This window comes from Melanotaenia boesemani, chromosome 10 (genome assembly GCF_017639745.1).
Source record: "Melanotaenia boesemani isolate fMelBoe1 chromosome 10, fMelBoe1.pri, whole genome shotgun sequence".
Classification (NCBI taxonomy): Eukaryota; Metazoa; Chordata; class Actinopteri; order Atheriniformes; family Melanotaeniidae; genus Melanotaenia; species Melanotaenia boesemani.
This window is the reverse complement of record NC_055691.1, coordinates 3,075,159-3,092,054: the sequence shown is the minus strand read 5'-3', so window position 1 is coordinate 3,092,054 and position 16,896 is coordinate 3,075,159. Positions and strand designations below refer to the sequence as shown.

Sequence of the window (16,896 nt, the reverse complement as noted above, 5' to 3'; positions counted from 1 at the left end):
AGATCAAATCAGTTTTCATTTTCTCTCTTCATCACAAAGTCCTTTGTACCAAGGCCACCATTAGATCCTACAGCCCAGAAGGGGTTTGCACACACTAGTAAGCAGCAATGCTAACATGTAGCATACCAAAATGGCTGGGAGATACTCAGCTAAAAGACTCTATTAAACACTAACATCCAAACCAAACACAGTTCAAACCCAAGCAGTTAGTAAATGGAAATGTAACAAAAACATGAGAACAACAATGTCTGCTTTAGAGCTTCTGCTAATTTCTCCACTTCAAGCAAACCACACAAACACGGAGTCACATGAAAGCAGAAACGCTGCTGATTACAAAGATGTCTGTCTCATCACTGTGGGACAGAAACTCTGGGAGCTAAAATCGTAAATCATGTCCTACTTTTGCTGTTTTGTGGTGAAAAGTTTGATTCCAGCTCTAAAAACTCTGCTAACGTGTTCTCCTACGACTCTGCATTTGTTTGAAATTAATCATGAAGGTCCTGCTGGTTTCCATGGAGATGAAGGAGGTTTTATAATGAAGTATTCACTCTTCCTATCATAGACCCTCTTGGGCTTCTCTTCTTTCTGGATCCTCATGGTGTTTCTAAGGTGAATGTGGGCCATCTCTGGATTCTTCTGATCATTGATAGAGGTGTCCATCATCATCATCGGTCGATTGCTTCCTGAAATATTTACCTGCATTATACCTCTATAAACATATCAGGAAAACCGCTCAGGTTCATGTCTTTACCTTCTACTGTAGCACAGTTCCTGATCAGGCATTACTTTAGTAATTCCTAGATTAATTGGACTGCTGTCCTCTGGTTTTTAATGCAAGTAATGTGGTTTTCTTTATGGGGGATAGAACCATTTACATTTTCTACTGTGTTCCAGGAGAACTTACTCTAACAGAGAAACACACATCTTGATTCTTCTGTATTAATCTCATGTCTCAGCTTTCTTTTGAGACCAAGGTTGTACATTCAGCCCTTGCAGTTGTGATGATAGGCGTATGTTATTTTTGACAGGAGTCAGTGAAAATAGACTAATGTGAAACCAAGTGAGGAAGTATTTAATGCTGGACGAATCTGTCATCATGATTCAACACGTTTCTGGATGTGTAGTCAACACAGTGTACACGGAGCAGAGGCAACTTCTGGGTCATGTGACTTCTCTCATATGATAAATCAAATCGAGATGCTCATTATCAATTTTTTCCATTTTTGTTTTGAGCATTAGTCAGAAAACTGTTTCATGATCCAATTTTTCACTTTGATTTAAATAATAAATTAAATTAATTTTCTTTTTTGTTCCAAGGGAAAAAACAAAAGACTCCCTGAAGTACACGGACCTTTGTATGTGCTGCATTTAGTGTGTATGTCCCCTCCCCCCTTTTAATACCTTTGTTGCCGTGGTGATAAATGATGATGGTGTGTTCATGTCTTCCTTCCCAGAGGAAAAAAAAACACAGACAGGAGACAGGAACTCATCTGACAACAGACAGGAACCAGTGTGTCCACATCCCATTTCCTTTTTATCTCTATCTGTGTGTGTGTTGATGTGTATGTGTGTGTGTGTGTGAAGAGGAAAACACACAACACAGGAAAGAGCCATCAGCACTCCTCCCTCAATAATCCTGGCCAAGATTTTGATGTTGGTGTTTGTTGTTTATAGCCTCAGATGATGGTTTCTGATGATGTGTTTACTCCAGCGGGGGGGGGGGGGGGGGGGGGGGGTGTCAACCTGCAGAAAACAACATGGCTAGTACAACACGGCTTCATTGTGTGCTCAAAATCTGTTTATTGAACTACTGATTGTTCCCGTTCTAGAAAGCAGGTTATGTAGAAGCTGAGTATGTTAACTCTGAGTTGAGGGAAAGTTACCAGAGAGTCTGTTACCATGGTAACTGATTCCATGAAGTAGACATACTTCCTGAGCGCTTCAGCGATGGATTTTTATTCTGGTTTGTACACGTATCTAACTCTGGGTAAAGATAATCAGAGTTTACTGAACCGACTCAGAGCAGCTGATCTGGAAACAAAAACTCATTTTGTTTTTAGTCCCAGAGTTTTTGTCCCACAGTGATGAGACACGTCTCTGTAATCAGCAGTCTGCTTTTCCTACGACATGCGTTTGTGGAGAAATTAGCAGAACTTCTTAAGTGGATTTTTTTAAAGCTTTATTGAACAAAAGCAAGTATAAAACACATTGGAGATAATTACATTTAGACTGCCAAGAGTGCAAATATAAAATTATAAAAACAAATGCAAAGATCCATATATACAAACTGTTTTGAGTGTGATATTGTATATATTCTAGGTCTTTATAAAAGTAAGTGAAACATGGTATTTTACTAGTAAATTTACATTTCTGTTTCAAACATTTCGCTATCAGAATTTAAAGGTTTATTATAAAAAAATGGTCATCCTTTTGTGAGATACTGAAAAAACAGAATAACACATTTTCCCACTTTATTGAAAAGTCCTTAAAAACAGTCAGTTATAAATTTGCTGAATTCTTTGCAGAATCTCAGTTTGAAGCAGCAGTAACAAAAAGAAATGTGTCACAGTTTCTGGATGATTCCCACAAAAGCTGCAGTTAGTATTTATGTCTCTTAAATTTTAGCCTGTAGTGGCTGGCTGGGTACCTTATTTACAGCTAAAAATTTATGGCCGATCATCCAGACTTTCCTCCAGTTAATATCTGGGAGAGGGACTGGGGTGGGTGGGAAGCTACCTGGAGGAATGGCATTAAGTACTAATGAGGCTTCTTTGGGAGTGACGGCAAAGTTATATAGTGACAGGAACTGGTAAGCGAGCACTGACCCACCAGTAGAATTCCATTCTTAACCCAGTTTTCAATAAAACGTGACATGTTTCTAAACAAAATATCTCTGTTGTTCCAGATGAGGTATTTATATTGTGAGAAGTTATGCTTATAAATTAGGGACCAGGCTAAAAGAACCTGCATATGGAAAGATTAAGTTTCACAGGGAGTTTGTCAACATTATAATTGCAATTCAAAATTAAGTCAAAGCCACTAAAACGAGGGAAGACATCATTTGGTGTAAAATTCCCGATAGAAATGGGATTTTTAAGAAAATATTTTTGGCCCAATTTATTTTAAAAGTGTTATTTAAAGTGGAGAAGTGCAGAAAATTCATCCCACTTTATTCATAATTATTTATAATAACTGTGTTTCTAATGTGAAGTGTTTGATTTTTCCAAACAGTGAAAAAGCATATGATCAAAGTCTTTTTTTTAATCTAGATGTACGGAGAGAGCAGCGTATGTTAGATGGGATATCCCTTCAGCTTGTTTGAGTTTCTTTTGAGTTTTTGTATAATTGGAATAAAATTTTGGGAGCATCTTAACCTTTTTTTTTCTCTGTGAATCAGAAAATCTAAGTATGTGACTTCTTGTTTAACTGGAATGTTGCTAATAACATTTGCATTGCAGTCTTGAATTCACACTTTTTAAAGTAGACATTAATGTTCTCATGTTTTTGTTACATTGCCTTGCTTGGTTTGGATGCCGGTGCTTGGTAGAGTTGTTTAGCTGAGTTTCTCCCCGTCATTTTGGTGTGCTCCATGTTAGCATTGCTGCTTCATAGTGTGAGTAAAGGTATTATTTACTGTAGTATCTCATGCTGCCCCCTGCACGGGGGGTCTAGTCAAAAAGAGGTTAATCCAGCTGTGATAAAATGGGTGAGACTTGCTGCTGGTTGGATCTTTTGAACTGTTCTACTTGTGTTGAGGTCTAAAACCTGACCGGCTTCACAATTCAATCACAAATCATCCATTCACATCTTTGAAGCCACTTTCCTGAAGTCATGCACTCTTTTTATGATAGCACAGCAGTTTATTCATTTTATACTTGGATTGCTTAGAAAATATGTCCGTTTCATATCATATTTAGTTTTGCCTTCTTGAGTGCAGGCTGCAGTGAAAGGTGGTGGTGGGTTAAATCCCCACAGTGGGTTTCAGCTGCAGACTGACTCACCACGAGCCTTCAGAGGTAGACGTGTGTTACTGTTACTGTATTTAAATTAAATTGAAATAACACAGATTAAAATGAACTGATGCTGATGATGAAAGGAAGGAAAACATAAAGATGTGTGTTTGGACTCATTGTGGTTAAAACCGGATAGACGTTAGCTCACTCAGTTATGATATTTTTCTTTCATATGTGTTAAAAATGTTCTTCCCTGAGCTGTGTTAGAGGACCAAACCCAGCCTGACATCATTACTGTGAGCTTCTCATGGCTGTTTATCACTTCTAGAAGGCCTAAATGACTGCTGTTAAAATGGTTCACAGTAATTAGCTGTGTGTGTCATCATACTCCAGTAAATAACAAGGTCTGTCTACAGTGGTGTACAGTAAAATGCCGGTCTTCCACTAAATGATCATCGGGATGTGTAGGATCCAAATTCGATATTCAGTTTCTCTCAGTTTTTCTTCTCTGAACAACTGATTGTTCAGATGTTGATGTACCTGGGTGTTCTGCCCAGGGGTTGGCATCCTGTGGTTAAACCTGAGGTTGTGTCACAGATGAGTCACATGGTATTTCAACCTTGTGCATGAGTGACATCTCTGTTCCTGATGCTGTCATGGTTAAAAACATAAAAACAATTTTATAAAAGAAAATCCATGTGAGTCAGAGGAGATTTAAAAGTGGCCCTAAAAGAACATAATGTCAAACTCAAAGGTCTTGAGTCCTTTTTTAAAACTTTCTGTGGATTGTGGATAGATAGATTGTATGTAGATAGATATAGATAGATAACTATATAAGATTATAAGATCAAGTATAATAAAAATCTAAAATAAACTAAAGTAAGTAGAATATATAAATGTGTAACTCAGGCAAAATAACTGCACTTATTCTTTTCATAAATTTAAAGTTGGGCTGCATGGTGGTATGGTTGGCAGCACCGCAGCCTCACAGCAAGGAGGTTGAGCCTTGGCTGAGGGGAGGTTGGAACAGTGGCCTTTCTGTGCAGAGTTTGCATGTTCTCCCCATGTATGCATGTGTTCTCATCAGGTACTCCTTCCTCCCACCGTCCAAAGACTTGGACTTAGGTTTAACCTGAGACTTAGATTAACTGGTGACTCTAAATTCTCTCTAGGAGTGAGTGTGAATGGTTGTTTGTCTCTCTGTGTTGGCCCTGCGATGGACTGGTGTCCTGTCCAGGCTGTACCTGCCTCTCACCTGCTAAATACTGCCCTGAGACCCTTCATTGGATGAAGCAGTATAGATAAGGGATGGATGGAAATTTGAGGTTGTTCATAATGTTTTCTAAAAGGATAGTTCATTAAATGTAAACATTTTGATAATAATACTTCTTTGTACTAAAAAAAGGGAAAATTGTGGAGTTTTCATTAGTTATAGGTTATCATGCTGTTTTTTTTCTGGTTCGAGCCACTGGAGATCAGATTGTGCTGAATGTGGAAGCTGAACTGATATGAGTTTGGCGTTCCTGCTATAGACACTGATGAGTGATTTTACACTTATCAGGATCCTAGCTGCAGAGTACTGGATGTATTGGAGTCTCTGTTGACTCTTAGTAGAGATTGTGACGAGAAAAGTGTTGCAGTAGTCCAGTCTGGATGAGACGAAGGTGTGGACCAGCTTTTCATTGTCTGGGAGGGTGGGAGTGGACCGGAGTCTGGCGAGGATCCTGAGGTGGAGGAAGGAGATTCTGCAAAAGTGAGACGGAGGTCCATTTTTACACCAAGGTTTGTGAGGACGGGGAGTAATTGTGAGAAAGTGATACTGGTTGTGGATTATGTCTGAGTCTTGTTAGGGGGACCAGCCCTGATGACTCAAACAGATTTTCTTCCAGAGTTTCCATGGACTTATCTCCATCCATCATTCCCTCAGTTCTGACCAGTGTCCCTGCTGATGGAAAATATCCCAAAAAGTTCTCCAGAAAGTTCAGTATTAGTCTCGTCTGACCAGAGGTCTTTCTTCCAGACGTACTCCTTTCTTCTGGTGAACTGTCAGAGTATTTCTTTCTGCCCACTTTTCCATAAAGTCCAGCTCTTTAGAGTGCCCTGCTGATGGTGGTCTTGTGGACAGATCCAGCTGTCTCTGCTGTGAAGCGGCTTCAGGATTACATTTGGTCTCCTTGTTGTCTTTTAGATTGATGTTCTCCTTGGTCTTCTTCATGGCATGTCTTAGAGGTGTTTCAGACTCTGGGTCTGTCAGAGCAGGTGTTTGTTTACTGATGGACCTTATTTAACTAATCCGGTGGCTTATTAGAATGCACCTTTTGTTTGGAGAATTTAAAAAATATATACTTTTTCCTTTCTCTTCATCAATTAGGACCATGTTTTTGTAGATTTGTCTTTTTTGTAACCATAAAATTCCCTCTAAAACCGGTCTAAATTAAAAGTGCAAAAGATGAGAAAAATGGGGATGAATACTTCCTCAGGCCACAGTACACCTAAATGCTTACTAACAGACTCTTACAGATGATGTGAACAGGTTACCAGTCGCCTTCCTTCATCTCTGATACAGTCACAACCAGTGAAGGAAGGAGGTGAACTGATAATCATTTTAACTCAGAAACCTCAGGAGCCCAGTTTTTTTGTGACGGTTGTGTGATGATGTGTCAGAAAAGCCTCTGCTGATGCTGTACGTCTAACTGTGTGGATCAAGCGGGTCATGTTCCGTCTCTGTTTGCAGTGCGAAGCGTCCAGCCGGCATGTCGAGCATCCTGAGCCGCATCGGGGGAAAGAAACAGAAAATCAGCACACTAGAGAAGTCAAAGATGGACTGGGATACTTTTAAATCAGAGGAGGGCATCACAGAGGAGCTGGCCATCCACAACAGAGGAAAAGAGGGGTAAGAGATTCAGAGTGGTGGGGCTAAGCTGTTCGTGGTGGGAAAATCCTTATTTCACTTTTGGATTCAAAATGTCAAAGTCTTACAGCTCGACTTATCAAAACCAGTTAACCCAATGACACCATGAACTTCTGAGACCTCTGATCCACAAACAGCTTTCCTACCACGAACTGACCTGATGAAGACCGAGTGGAAACTGACTGGAAAATCAGACAAAAACTGAAGTCTGAGGCTGGCCTTTCTTCATCACTGTGTTGGTTGTTTTTTCCCACACAGGCTCTGAGATAGCAGCTCAGAGTTTCAAACAAGTTTCATGTCTGATCAGAGCCCATGTTTTCAGAACAGACTTCTGATTTCCAGCTGTATCTATTGAGTTCACCACAAATCCTGAATCCTCTCATCTTAGTTGTGTGTCTGCCGTCCAGATAATCAGGGCATTTCAAATATTCATCAACAGTTACAGGAAAAAAAAAACGTTTAACTTTCCCAAACTGTGAAATTATAACTGAGGATGTTTATCCAGATTCCACTTCAGTGGAAACGACTTCCATTTGGTTTTTCTGAATTCTGCGTGCAGGCACATGGTGCTGTTTACAGCAATGTGCTTAAAGAACAGCATGGCCACTTAAAAGTCGAGTTAGAGAGTTAGATCAGCTGCATCGGTGCAGAGAAAGGCGCTGGAGAAACTGCCTGTTAGCTGTAAAAGTTTAGCAACAAGATTTAGCAATAAACACCACACAGCTCTTCTAGTTCCAGCAGAGTCCTGTGTCTGCTTCACCACTGCTGGCTAAAGTGAGTTCACCCTGAAGCTGGCCGCTGGCCGCAGCTTCACCCAGGAGGAGTCACCTCGCCTCCGCCTCCCAACCTCGGTTTGAAGAGTAAAGCAGGAAAGTTTAGAAGCTGTTTCTGTCTGAGTTTTCCCTGATAGTGGTGGCAACAGGTCAGAGCAGCACGGTTACTAAACCGTCATAGAAGTGTTGCTTCAGAAGCAAACAGACCAGATGAAAGACAAGGAAAATAACTGGTTTGTGTTGTAGCTGAACGCTCCTGTGGGTGTAGTGTTCAGTACACCTGGTATAACAGCTGCCATATAAACACAGCCAGCCCAGGTTTGATGCCAATGTCTCCCTGACCCACTTTCTCAAATATCTGCTGAACAATAAAGGAGCTAGATCCCACACAATGTGTGTAAATATATATACATTGTGTGGGGTCCCACACACTTTTTTTATCAACAAAGGCTCACTTTGGTTTTTAAGTGCCTTGCCACAGTGGTGAACTGAATCCACCAAAAAAAAAACACTTTTTCCTCCAAATATGCTTCGTCTCTGAGTCCAGAGACTCATGATGACAATTAATCTGAGACTATGATCTACATGATCATCAAATATGTGGAAATTGCTTTATTCCAGCTTAGCTAGACTCTGGCTGGTACACATTAAAAGTTAAACAGCATTCTCTGTCAGAGAAAACCACATACCTCTCCACTGGAGCCTCTTTTCTCCCTTCTCTTTGCTAAACTTCTGAAAGCCACTCTTAAACACTTGAATATTAACCTCTACCTGAGATACGCCCCACCATAATTCATAATTGTATCAGATGGGTGTGAGTTTACATGGTATTATTGAGGTGTTGTTGTTTTTTTAAGAAATTCCCACCAGGCTGATGTGTTGATGTTGACACTTTAGCTTTTTTATATTTAAGCTGAAAAAAGGAAGATTAGAAATTTCCAAATTATTACAAAATGTTTGTTCTATGTCTATCCACAGGTCATCTAGTGGACTAAGTTTGAGCCCTTTTAGGACATATTGCAACCTATTAGCTAGGAAGTAATGTTTAAAATTAGGCAGGTCTAATCCCCCCCCTGTCTTTAGGCTTCTGTAAAGTTTTTAAACTGATCCGGGGTGGTTTATTTTTCCAGAGAACTTGGGAGATTATGATTCCAGTGATTTAAACCAGGTGTCGGGGGGTTTCATAGGAATCATAGAAAACAAGTAGTTGATTTTGGGTAGAACCATCATTTTTTTAGTAGCAACTCTCCCCATGAGTGAAATGGGTAGAGATTTCCAGTGAGCGAGATCATCTTCTATAGTCTGAAGAAGGTGAATGTTATTAAGCTTTGTTAGTTCTGAGAGCCTGGAGGGAATGTTTACACCCAGGTATCTAATGTTACCTGATTGTAAGGTGATGCTGGGTAGATTTTGAAAGCTACAGTTGATGGGTTTCTTTTCTTCTTAAACACACTCAAAAGAAGCTCTGTGTTTGTGTGTATGTGTGTGTGCTGAGTGGTAATTGTGATGACATAAGTGAGTCTAATGTTTGTTTTCTGTGTTGTTTTTTTTTTTTTTTTAGTTATGTGGAGCGGAAGAACTTCTTGGAGCGTGTGGACCATCGGCAGTTTGAGCTGGAAAAAGCTGTGCGTCTGAGCAACATGAAGCGATGACAGCAGACGATTCTTGTCATGACAGAGTTGATGTTCCTGCAGTAAAAGGAGCTCAAACTGCAGCTCTGTCTATTTCAGGGTGGGTGTATAAATAGGTTGAGGTTGTGTAACGGTGCGTGTGTGTTCCCTGTGAGAACAGCCTTCACACTGGTTATCTACACAGCAATATTCTCATGTTAGACCTTATTCTGAATGAGACTCCAGCAAACAGTGTCCCCCGCCATGATGTTCGAGTCCACCGAGAGTCTTTATTATGTCCTATAAAACACAGTGTGACTGAACAGTGAGGAAAATGTAAAAACATGTCTGAATTTGCTGATTAGGTCATCTCTAACTCTGAATACCTCAGTCAGGTTTAAATGATCAGAAAATCATTTTTAAGACTTTAATCAGATTAATATCAGAATTTTGCTGTGCATGTAAATTTCTTGTCTTTTCAGTTTTTGACACAGGACTAAAAACCAGACTACGTAAGCTTCGAGCTTCCACCCAAATAAAAATAGAATTGGACCTCATCACGTTATAATGTTATAGTTTTATAGTAAAAACATGAAACTGTTGTATTATGAAAGTTCCTTTGTAAAAACGTGCCGTTATAACATGGTAAGTTTTATCACATTATAAGTTTCTAAACTTATGTTATAAAGTGTTTATTGTACAAACATTAAACTTGTCACGTTATAATGTCATAAGTTTCAGGTTTTTGTAATAAAAGTTATTATGTTACTACGTTAGTTTTATAGTAAAAACATAAAACTTTATGTTGTAACAAGTTTTCCTACAAAAATGTGAAAGTTTTTATGTTATAGCATGATATGGTCCAGTCTGGTTTCTCCCTCGGGTGGCAGCTCTGTGGTTCTATACCAGTCTGACGGTGAAGAACTGCTCTGCTTTATCAAAACTTTGACACATATGTATAGTTTTCCTTCTCATTAAACCCTATTTGCAGTCATGATATTGAACTGTTGTGTAGAAACTGAAGAGAGGATGTCTTTGTTTTAAAAGCTGTTTAACATGTGGATAAAAATGTGGGATCATTCAGCTGAGCAGCAGCTGAATTCAGATTTTCCTCCTTCAATCGACCTTTGGTTCATCTGCATGATGACGTTAGTTTGTGTTCACTGCTGTCACATTCATACTTAAAACCTATGATGGTTTCTTGTCAATCATTACAAAAAAGCTCATGATGATATCCCCCATCTGTAATCTTTGTTCTGCTGTAAAGATGGCCGCTCTGACGTTACCGCACAGATGTTAAACTGAAATGTTTCCATGTAAGTCATTTAAAAGACAGCGGTGTTATGTAGAAAGTTCAGGACCCGAATTAAATAACAAAAACCAGTAAATGTTCATTGTTAGCTCAATGCTTCTTTTTGAACATTTTATTTTGTGATTTAACCAATTTTATTTTTGTTTTGTTTTTGAGTCTAAAGAAGTTTATTGATGTGTTTGAAACATAAAAACAAACAAAAAAACAAAATAAAAAAACAGGAGCATGCTTTGGTGTGGAAAGATCATGACATGCTTCTCTTGTTTATTCATGTTAATATTAAACCATTTTTAATCTTCTTACTCTTTTTGGTTCTTGTGTCCTGTAAGATTTGGACCCACATATCTGGTTTTCACACTGTTTTTGTTTAAACTCAACTCTGGAACAAATTTTGATGGTGTGTAAAGTGTAAATAAAAACAATATCATCGACTCATATTTTATTCCCAATAGAACATAAAGGTTAAATGTGAAATGATGTTAAAGCGTAACAGAGACATTTTACCATTTCATGGAAAAATATGAGCTCATTTTTATTCTGATGGCAGCAGCACATCTGTAAAAAGTTGGAACTGGAGCAACAAAAGGCTGAAAAAGTAGCTGGTGCAAATCAGAAACAACTAGAGGAGCATTTGACAACTGATTAGATTAATTGGCAAAAGGTCAATAACATGACTGGGAATAAAAGGAGCATTTCAGAGAGGCAGAGGCTCAGATGTAAAGATGGACAGAGGGATCACTTATTGGATCATCTTGGGCTGCTAGTGACCAACACAACCACACTGGCTGGTGATGCTGGCTGAAGAATGGGGTGTCATCCACAGCAGGGTGTGATCAAGCTGGTCACCAGCATGAGGGGGAAGTACCAGGCTGGGGATTTCTGCATGATACAGAGGTTCCTGTTTGTTCAAAGGAGCCTTTGTTAAATTACCAACATTGTTTCTTCAGGCTTCAAACATCCAATCCAGTAAATGACACCACACAACAGTCAACAGCAAAATCAGCTGTTTTGTAGCAAAGATTTACCAATTTTTTCATGGGCACAACCCACATATATTCAGCTCTGCTGCTCATCCCACAAATACATTTTTGTTAAAAATGTGGGTCCATTTAAAAGGGAAATGACAGGATTTCCTGTTTTTAAATAACAAAAATGTCACATGTGTGTGTTATTAATTTTTAATAAAAATTCAATTTGGATTTCACATCAACATTTTTTAATGATAGGTTTACATCTTACACATGCTGTTAATTATCACTTCCTCGTGATCTAGTCAGTGGGAAAAGATGGAAAAACCCGTCCAAATCCCCCCAGGTTGGTATCAGGCCCGGTACCTGGTGAGTGAAACTGGACGGAACCACTTGTGTTTGAAGGCCTCCTTCATGGATGAGCAGACTACAGGACGGTCCCTTTAAGGCCGGACTGTAACCTGAGGACGCACGGCGCCAGACAGCGGCACGCGCAGCGCTGCTCCCGTCTGCAAACAACGTACATCTCAGCGATCATCTCTGCGTCATTTTAACGGATTTCAGTTGAAGTATTTCCGAAAAGACCAAGGGGGAAAGCCGGGAGGAGGAGGAAGAAGAGGAGGAGAAGGAGGAGGAGCGCAGGAGATCCGGCTGGTCATCCGGGGCGGCCGCATTGCTGCTGCCGCAAACCTCTGCCGCTGCTGCGCCTCTCCGAACCCAGCCGAAGCCTAACAGTTCTTTCTGCAGCCCGCTTTTCTCTGGCCCTGACATGGATGGAGGAGGACTAACAATCGGATAGCCGGAAATAAAAAAGCTCCGCGTTTCAGACTGAAGCAGGAAATTACAGCAGCAAGATGTCTGTCCCTGTAAGTATGTCAGCCTGGAACACCACCTCATCTCTCCTCCTTCACTTTCTCACAACTGATCCTTAGAAATGTAGGCTTTTAAATCTGGACATGAGCATCTGAACACACCCAGTCAGTACACACTCCCACAGCTCATCTACTCTTGGGGAAAACCAGCTGGAAGAAGGTGTTCTGGGGATGGAGAGATGCAGGTCTGTCTGAGAGCTGAAGGACACACCGGGTCAGCAGAACCGGCCTGTCAACATATCTGACAGATCCTGATGTCTGTGTGTGCGTGTGTGTGTCTGTGCGCGCGCGCGCGTGTGTGTCAGATGTTCCTGTCGTGGAATGTGGCATTGATGGAGCTTGTTGTGTTTTGTTCATTACATTCCTGAGGATCTGTTTCACAAACACCGCCTGCAGGTTGGGATTGTGTCTGCCAGTCAGAACTCATCTGCTCCTGTCAGTTATTGTTATTATTGGTAAAAGGTATGCAGTGTGGTAACTGATCATTTTATCCTCCTCCTGAGTTTTGGTGCTTTGTCATGTTTTAATGTTCTTTCTATGTTCTAATAATGTATTTACTGGTTCTCTATGAGACATTGAGAGGTTTTTATATAAAAAGCGTTGACACATCGGGTAAAATTCCAGGTTTAAAAATAATTTCCAAACTTTTCCCAACCCTGATATCACATAGAACCCGTACAGTTCATTCACTTTCCTTGGTAGGAGTCTAGAAGCTTGAAGTATCGTGACCACAGGCAATTCTAGAGTCTCTTTAGGCCCCGTGGGCAAAATTTTTCAGGGGCCTATTCAGCTAGTATTTGTCATCCTTTTATTATGATATTGTATAACAATAACATGTTAATATCACCCTAAAAGGTTTTGTTATTATAACATTTACTTCCTCAAATGCAACCTTTGGGGGTTCTTTAGCAGTTGTCTGCTTCTACTTGTTCACTATTTTTAATCAGCAGACGACATTATGACATTTTAGTATTACATTTACAGAATAGTATGACACATCAATTAATACCTAAAGTTTTTATAAGCATAAAGCCCTCTAGGCACATATAGAAAATAAAATATAAACACTACCTGCAAATAACTCAATGTCTTGCCTATAGATTTTCTAATTTTGCATTATTGAAAGTATAGCTTAAAGGTGCAGCGTGTAGCAAAATCAAAGGTCAATGACAGAAACATGAAATCTATTATTAAAAACAGTTTTGATATATGATCACTTTATGTTTTTATTTTCTTAGAATGAAGCATTTCTATCTACTGTGGGGCCCACGTACATGGCAGCTGCCATATTTGTGCCACTATTTTTACTACGGTTTCTCTGAATGGACAAACAAGTCTGTGTAAAGTGGGAACCCGCTGAGCTTTAAAATAGCATTGTTTGAAAGGCTCTCGAGCACTGTTTGGGATAAGTAACCCCTTAGACTGGGATATATATATTTTTTCTTTACCTTGGCCTGTCCAGCATCCAGCATCCAGAGTGTTTGGACAAGCAAAGACAAAAAAGAGACAAGGATACACCAGATAGAAAGTAACAGCATCAGCTGTTCAATCTTAAAAACAAACAAACTAACAAAAAAAAAAAAAAAAAAAACAGACAACCAGCTGCTACACCTGTACGGAAACAGAAAACCACCTGCAACATCTTCAAAAAAGCAAAACTGACAATCATCAGAAGCACCTATAAAAAGACAGACAAGTTGGGAAAAAGTCATTAATCACAGCAACAGAAGCATCAGCAACACACACAAAAAATATGAACATAACTGTAGTTGTTGATAATTAAACCCACAGGACAACACTGTGACTGTCTCAGCATGCAGGTTAGTAAATGTGGTGGCAAAATATCAGGAATGAATAGTGATCAGTGATCGTACAAATGCCACCACAAGATCAAGCGGTAGCCCAGGGGGGCCCCAGAACCCAGGAGACCAGCCACCGCCCCAGAGCATGTATCCCAGCCAGCCTGCCACAGGGACAACTGCCCGACACAGAGAGCAGCTATGACATGCCGCCATGTAAATCATATAAATAACATCAGACTACTTTTAAATAAAAGAACACATTATAAAACAGTTTTAGAGGAAATGTGATTTGGACCTGGTCTTAGGAATGTCACGATTAGATTTTCTTGATACGATTATTTTTTGAAGAAATAATCACGATTTTAAGATTATTACAATTATTATGTGTTAATTAATTTCCCAACATTGTAAATGTGTAAAACCACATGAACACTTCTAATAGGTCTTCAAGTTTTTTTTATTTCTATCTTTTTATGCCAAACATAACAATATAACAACAAAGTGAAAACACCAAGAAGTCTCATTCCAACTAAATCCTCTCATCTGTGTAAATAAATAAATTCAACATATTAACTCTGGATTTCTTTCAGAGAAAACAGATGTAAAAAAGGCTACAGGACCTATACCTGGACTTGGGAGGCTTCTTTCTGGAAATTATATTATAAAAATTGTTTTAAACATTACTTTAGAAACCCAGGAAAAGCATCCAGCAAACTTTGACTTCCAGCCGTTCTTTAGCAGAATATCTGCAGTTTGACACATAAATAATACTAGAACAGTGGAAATAAAGAAACAAGACAGATATCTGGAACTAAATACGCTTTCTTCTACAGACGATGACTATTGCACACTGATGACTAAAAGCCATGGACCTCATTCCAGACGGATTATGTTTGAACAGTGAAACTGTCTGACTCAAAGATGTAATTAGTTTTTATTTTCTCATCTGTATAATGTAACATTCACTGAATGCAACACGTTACCAACCCGAGTCGCACATGATCACAGAATAGCAAATGACAAGATAACATTTCATTTCAATGTTATTTTAGATAAACTTTAGCTTCATTTACCCACCTACTGAGCATTTACCTTCAGCATATAAAGTTGCTGGTTATCCTGCAGTTGGTGAAACATATTCCGTTTATTTTCTTCTTTCTCTGCAACTTTTTATGTCATGCTTTACAGGCTGGTCTTAGTCTATTTCTTCTTCTATAAAAAAAAGTCAGACAATGATGACTTAATCCACTTGTTTAGAGGAAATAACTCTTCTCTGCAGTACTGAAAATTAATACCACAATTAATTGTGATTGTGCCATCGCTGCCTATTCTAGGGGTGCAGTAGGTTGAGGTCTAGTATGAATTTTGGCCACTGATGGCCACTGTCCATTCACAACTGTGCTTGGTATTTGAATTCAGTTTCTATGCCCATCTTTACTTCTAGATGCCAGGAAATTTTAGACACTGGACCTTTAACTGGACACAGTTTTAATTTAATAACTAAAGAAAGAGCATTAACCAAGTTATCTGTTTTCATTTTCAGCTTCATGTCATCCAGGCTAGACAGGAGCAGGACAGGCGGAATTAGTTTCTGTATTATCTGCACTACGTACCACTGCCTAAACAATTTGATAAACCCACTCTCATTTGTTTATGTATGATGCACTGCTATGTCAACCATTTACCTTGCTTGCCTGTTGATAAGCGGTGCCTCTGATCTTGTCTTGGAAAAGTTTTCCAAAAATTGGCTTCTGTTGGATTGTGAGAACATTTCTGGTTCTCAGCCTCCAGTCACCCCACAGTATGGAGGTTGGATAGTAACAGATGTTTTGTAACTTGTATTTCTAGTTTTACAGGTGTAACTACAAATACAGATATAAAGCAAATGTATTAAGTATGAAATAATCCTGCAAGTCAAATAGTGCAAGTTTGTAAGGGTCTGTCACAGTTTCCTAAATGTGAGTCTGTTTAGGGAAACACACAGGTTTTTTTCTTGAGATGGAAAACATGTCTCTGTCTTGCTGGTCAGACGGTTTTAACGGTACCATTTTCACACAAAGTTTTGCTGTGGATACAGAGGACCTCCTCTCTCTGTGATTGGTTAGGGACTAGAGAAATCTGATTGACTCTTCAGTAGGCGTTTAAAATGTATGACAAATGTTTTCTACTTGCATTTTTAGACTTGCAGAAATCTATATGTTGTTCTAAACCATCTCTACCATGTTCTATATCATAATTTGGAATTCATATATCATCATCTCACCAACCGTTTCCATGGTGATACTTTTTGTCACAAAACCACCTGATGTGACGACTGAAGTTAAACAGCCAACATTGATGAAGAAACTCATTTTTCCTTTTATCATTGAAGTGTGAGTGTTTGTGCAGCAGTGACAAAAGTCCTACAGCAAGATCACCCAAAGTAAACACCTGCTGATAAAATACCTCATTGGCTGCTTGTTTTACTCCACTTTTCTACATTAGATGATCACTTTTGTTGAAATAATCAGTTCAATATTTCATCAAATCTAGACCTAAAATAAGGTCTCAATTGTGCCCCCTTTTCTTGGTCAGTGCTCCTGCCTGGCCCCCCATCAAAACTTTTCTAGACCCGCCCCTGCATAGCAGAGATAAAAAAAAAAGAAGACGATGTCTCACTCTGTATTTTTTTTTTTTTTTTTTTTGCCGACAATAG

At 39.2% G+C, this 16,896-nt stretch overlaps 2 protein-coding genes across 3 annotated transcripts in view; both read left to right on the top strand.

Moving 5' to 3' along the window:
- Positions 1-10,237, top strand: part of cfdp1 (craniofacial development protein 1) — a 15,144-nt gene extending 4,907 nt beyond the window's left edge. For both annotated transcript variants that reach the window (XM_041996385.1, XM_041996386.1), the window contains exons 7-8: positions 6,688-6,846; positions 9,199-10,237. In XM_041996385.1, the coding sequence (XP_041852319.1) occupies positions 6,688-6,846; positions 9,199-9,289 (250 nt within the window). In that variant the 3' untranslated portion in view covers positions 9,290-10,237. The remainder of the gene's footprint in view (positions 1-6,687; positions 6,847-9,198) is intronic.
- Positions 10,238-12,081: 1,844 nt separating this feature from the next.
- The window catches only part of bcar1 (BCAR1 scaffold protein, Cas family member), a 65,582-nt gene continuing 60,767 nt past the window's right edge, over positions 12,082-16,896 (top strand). Inside the window, exon 1 of the mRNA XM_041996371.1 lies at positions 12,082-12,393. Within this exon, the coding sequence (XP_041852305.1) occupies positions 12,382-12,393 (12 nt within the window). The 5' untranslated portion in view covers positions 12,082-12,381. The remainder of the gene's footprint in view (positions 12,394-16,896) is intronic.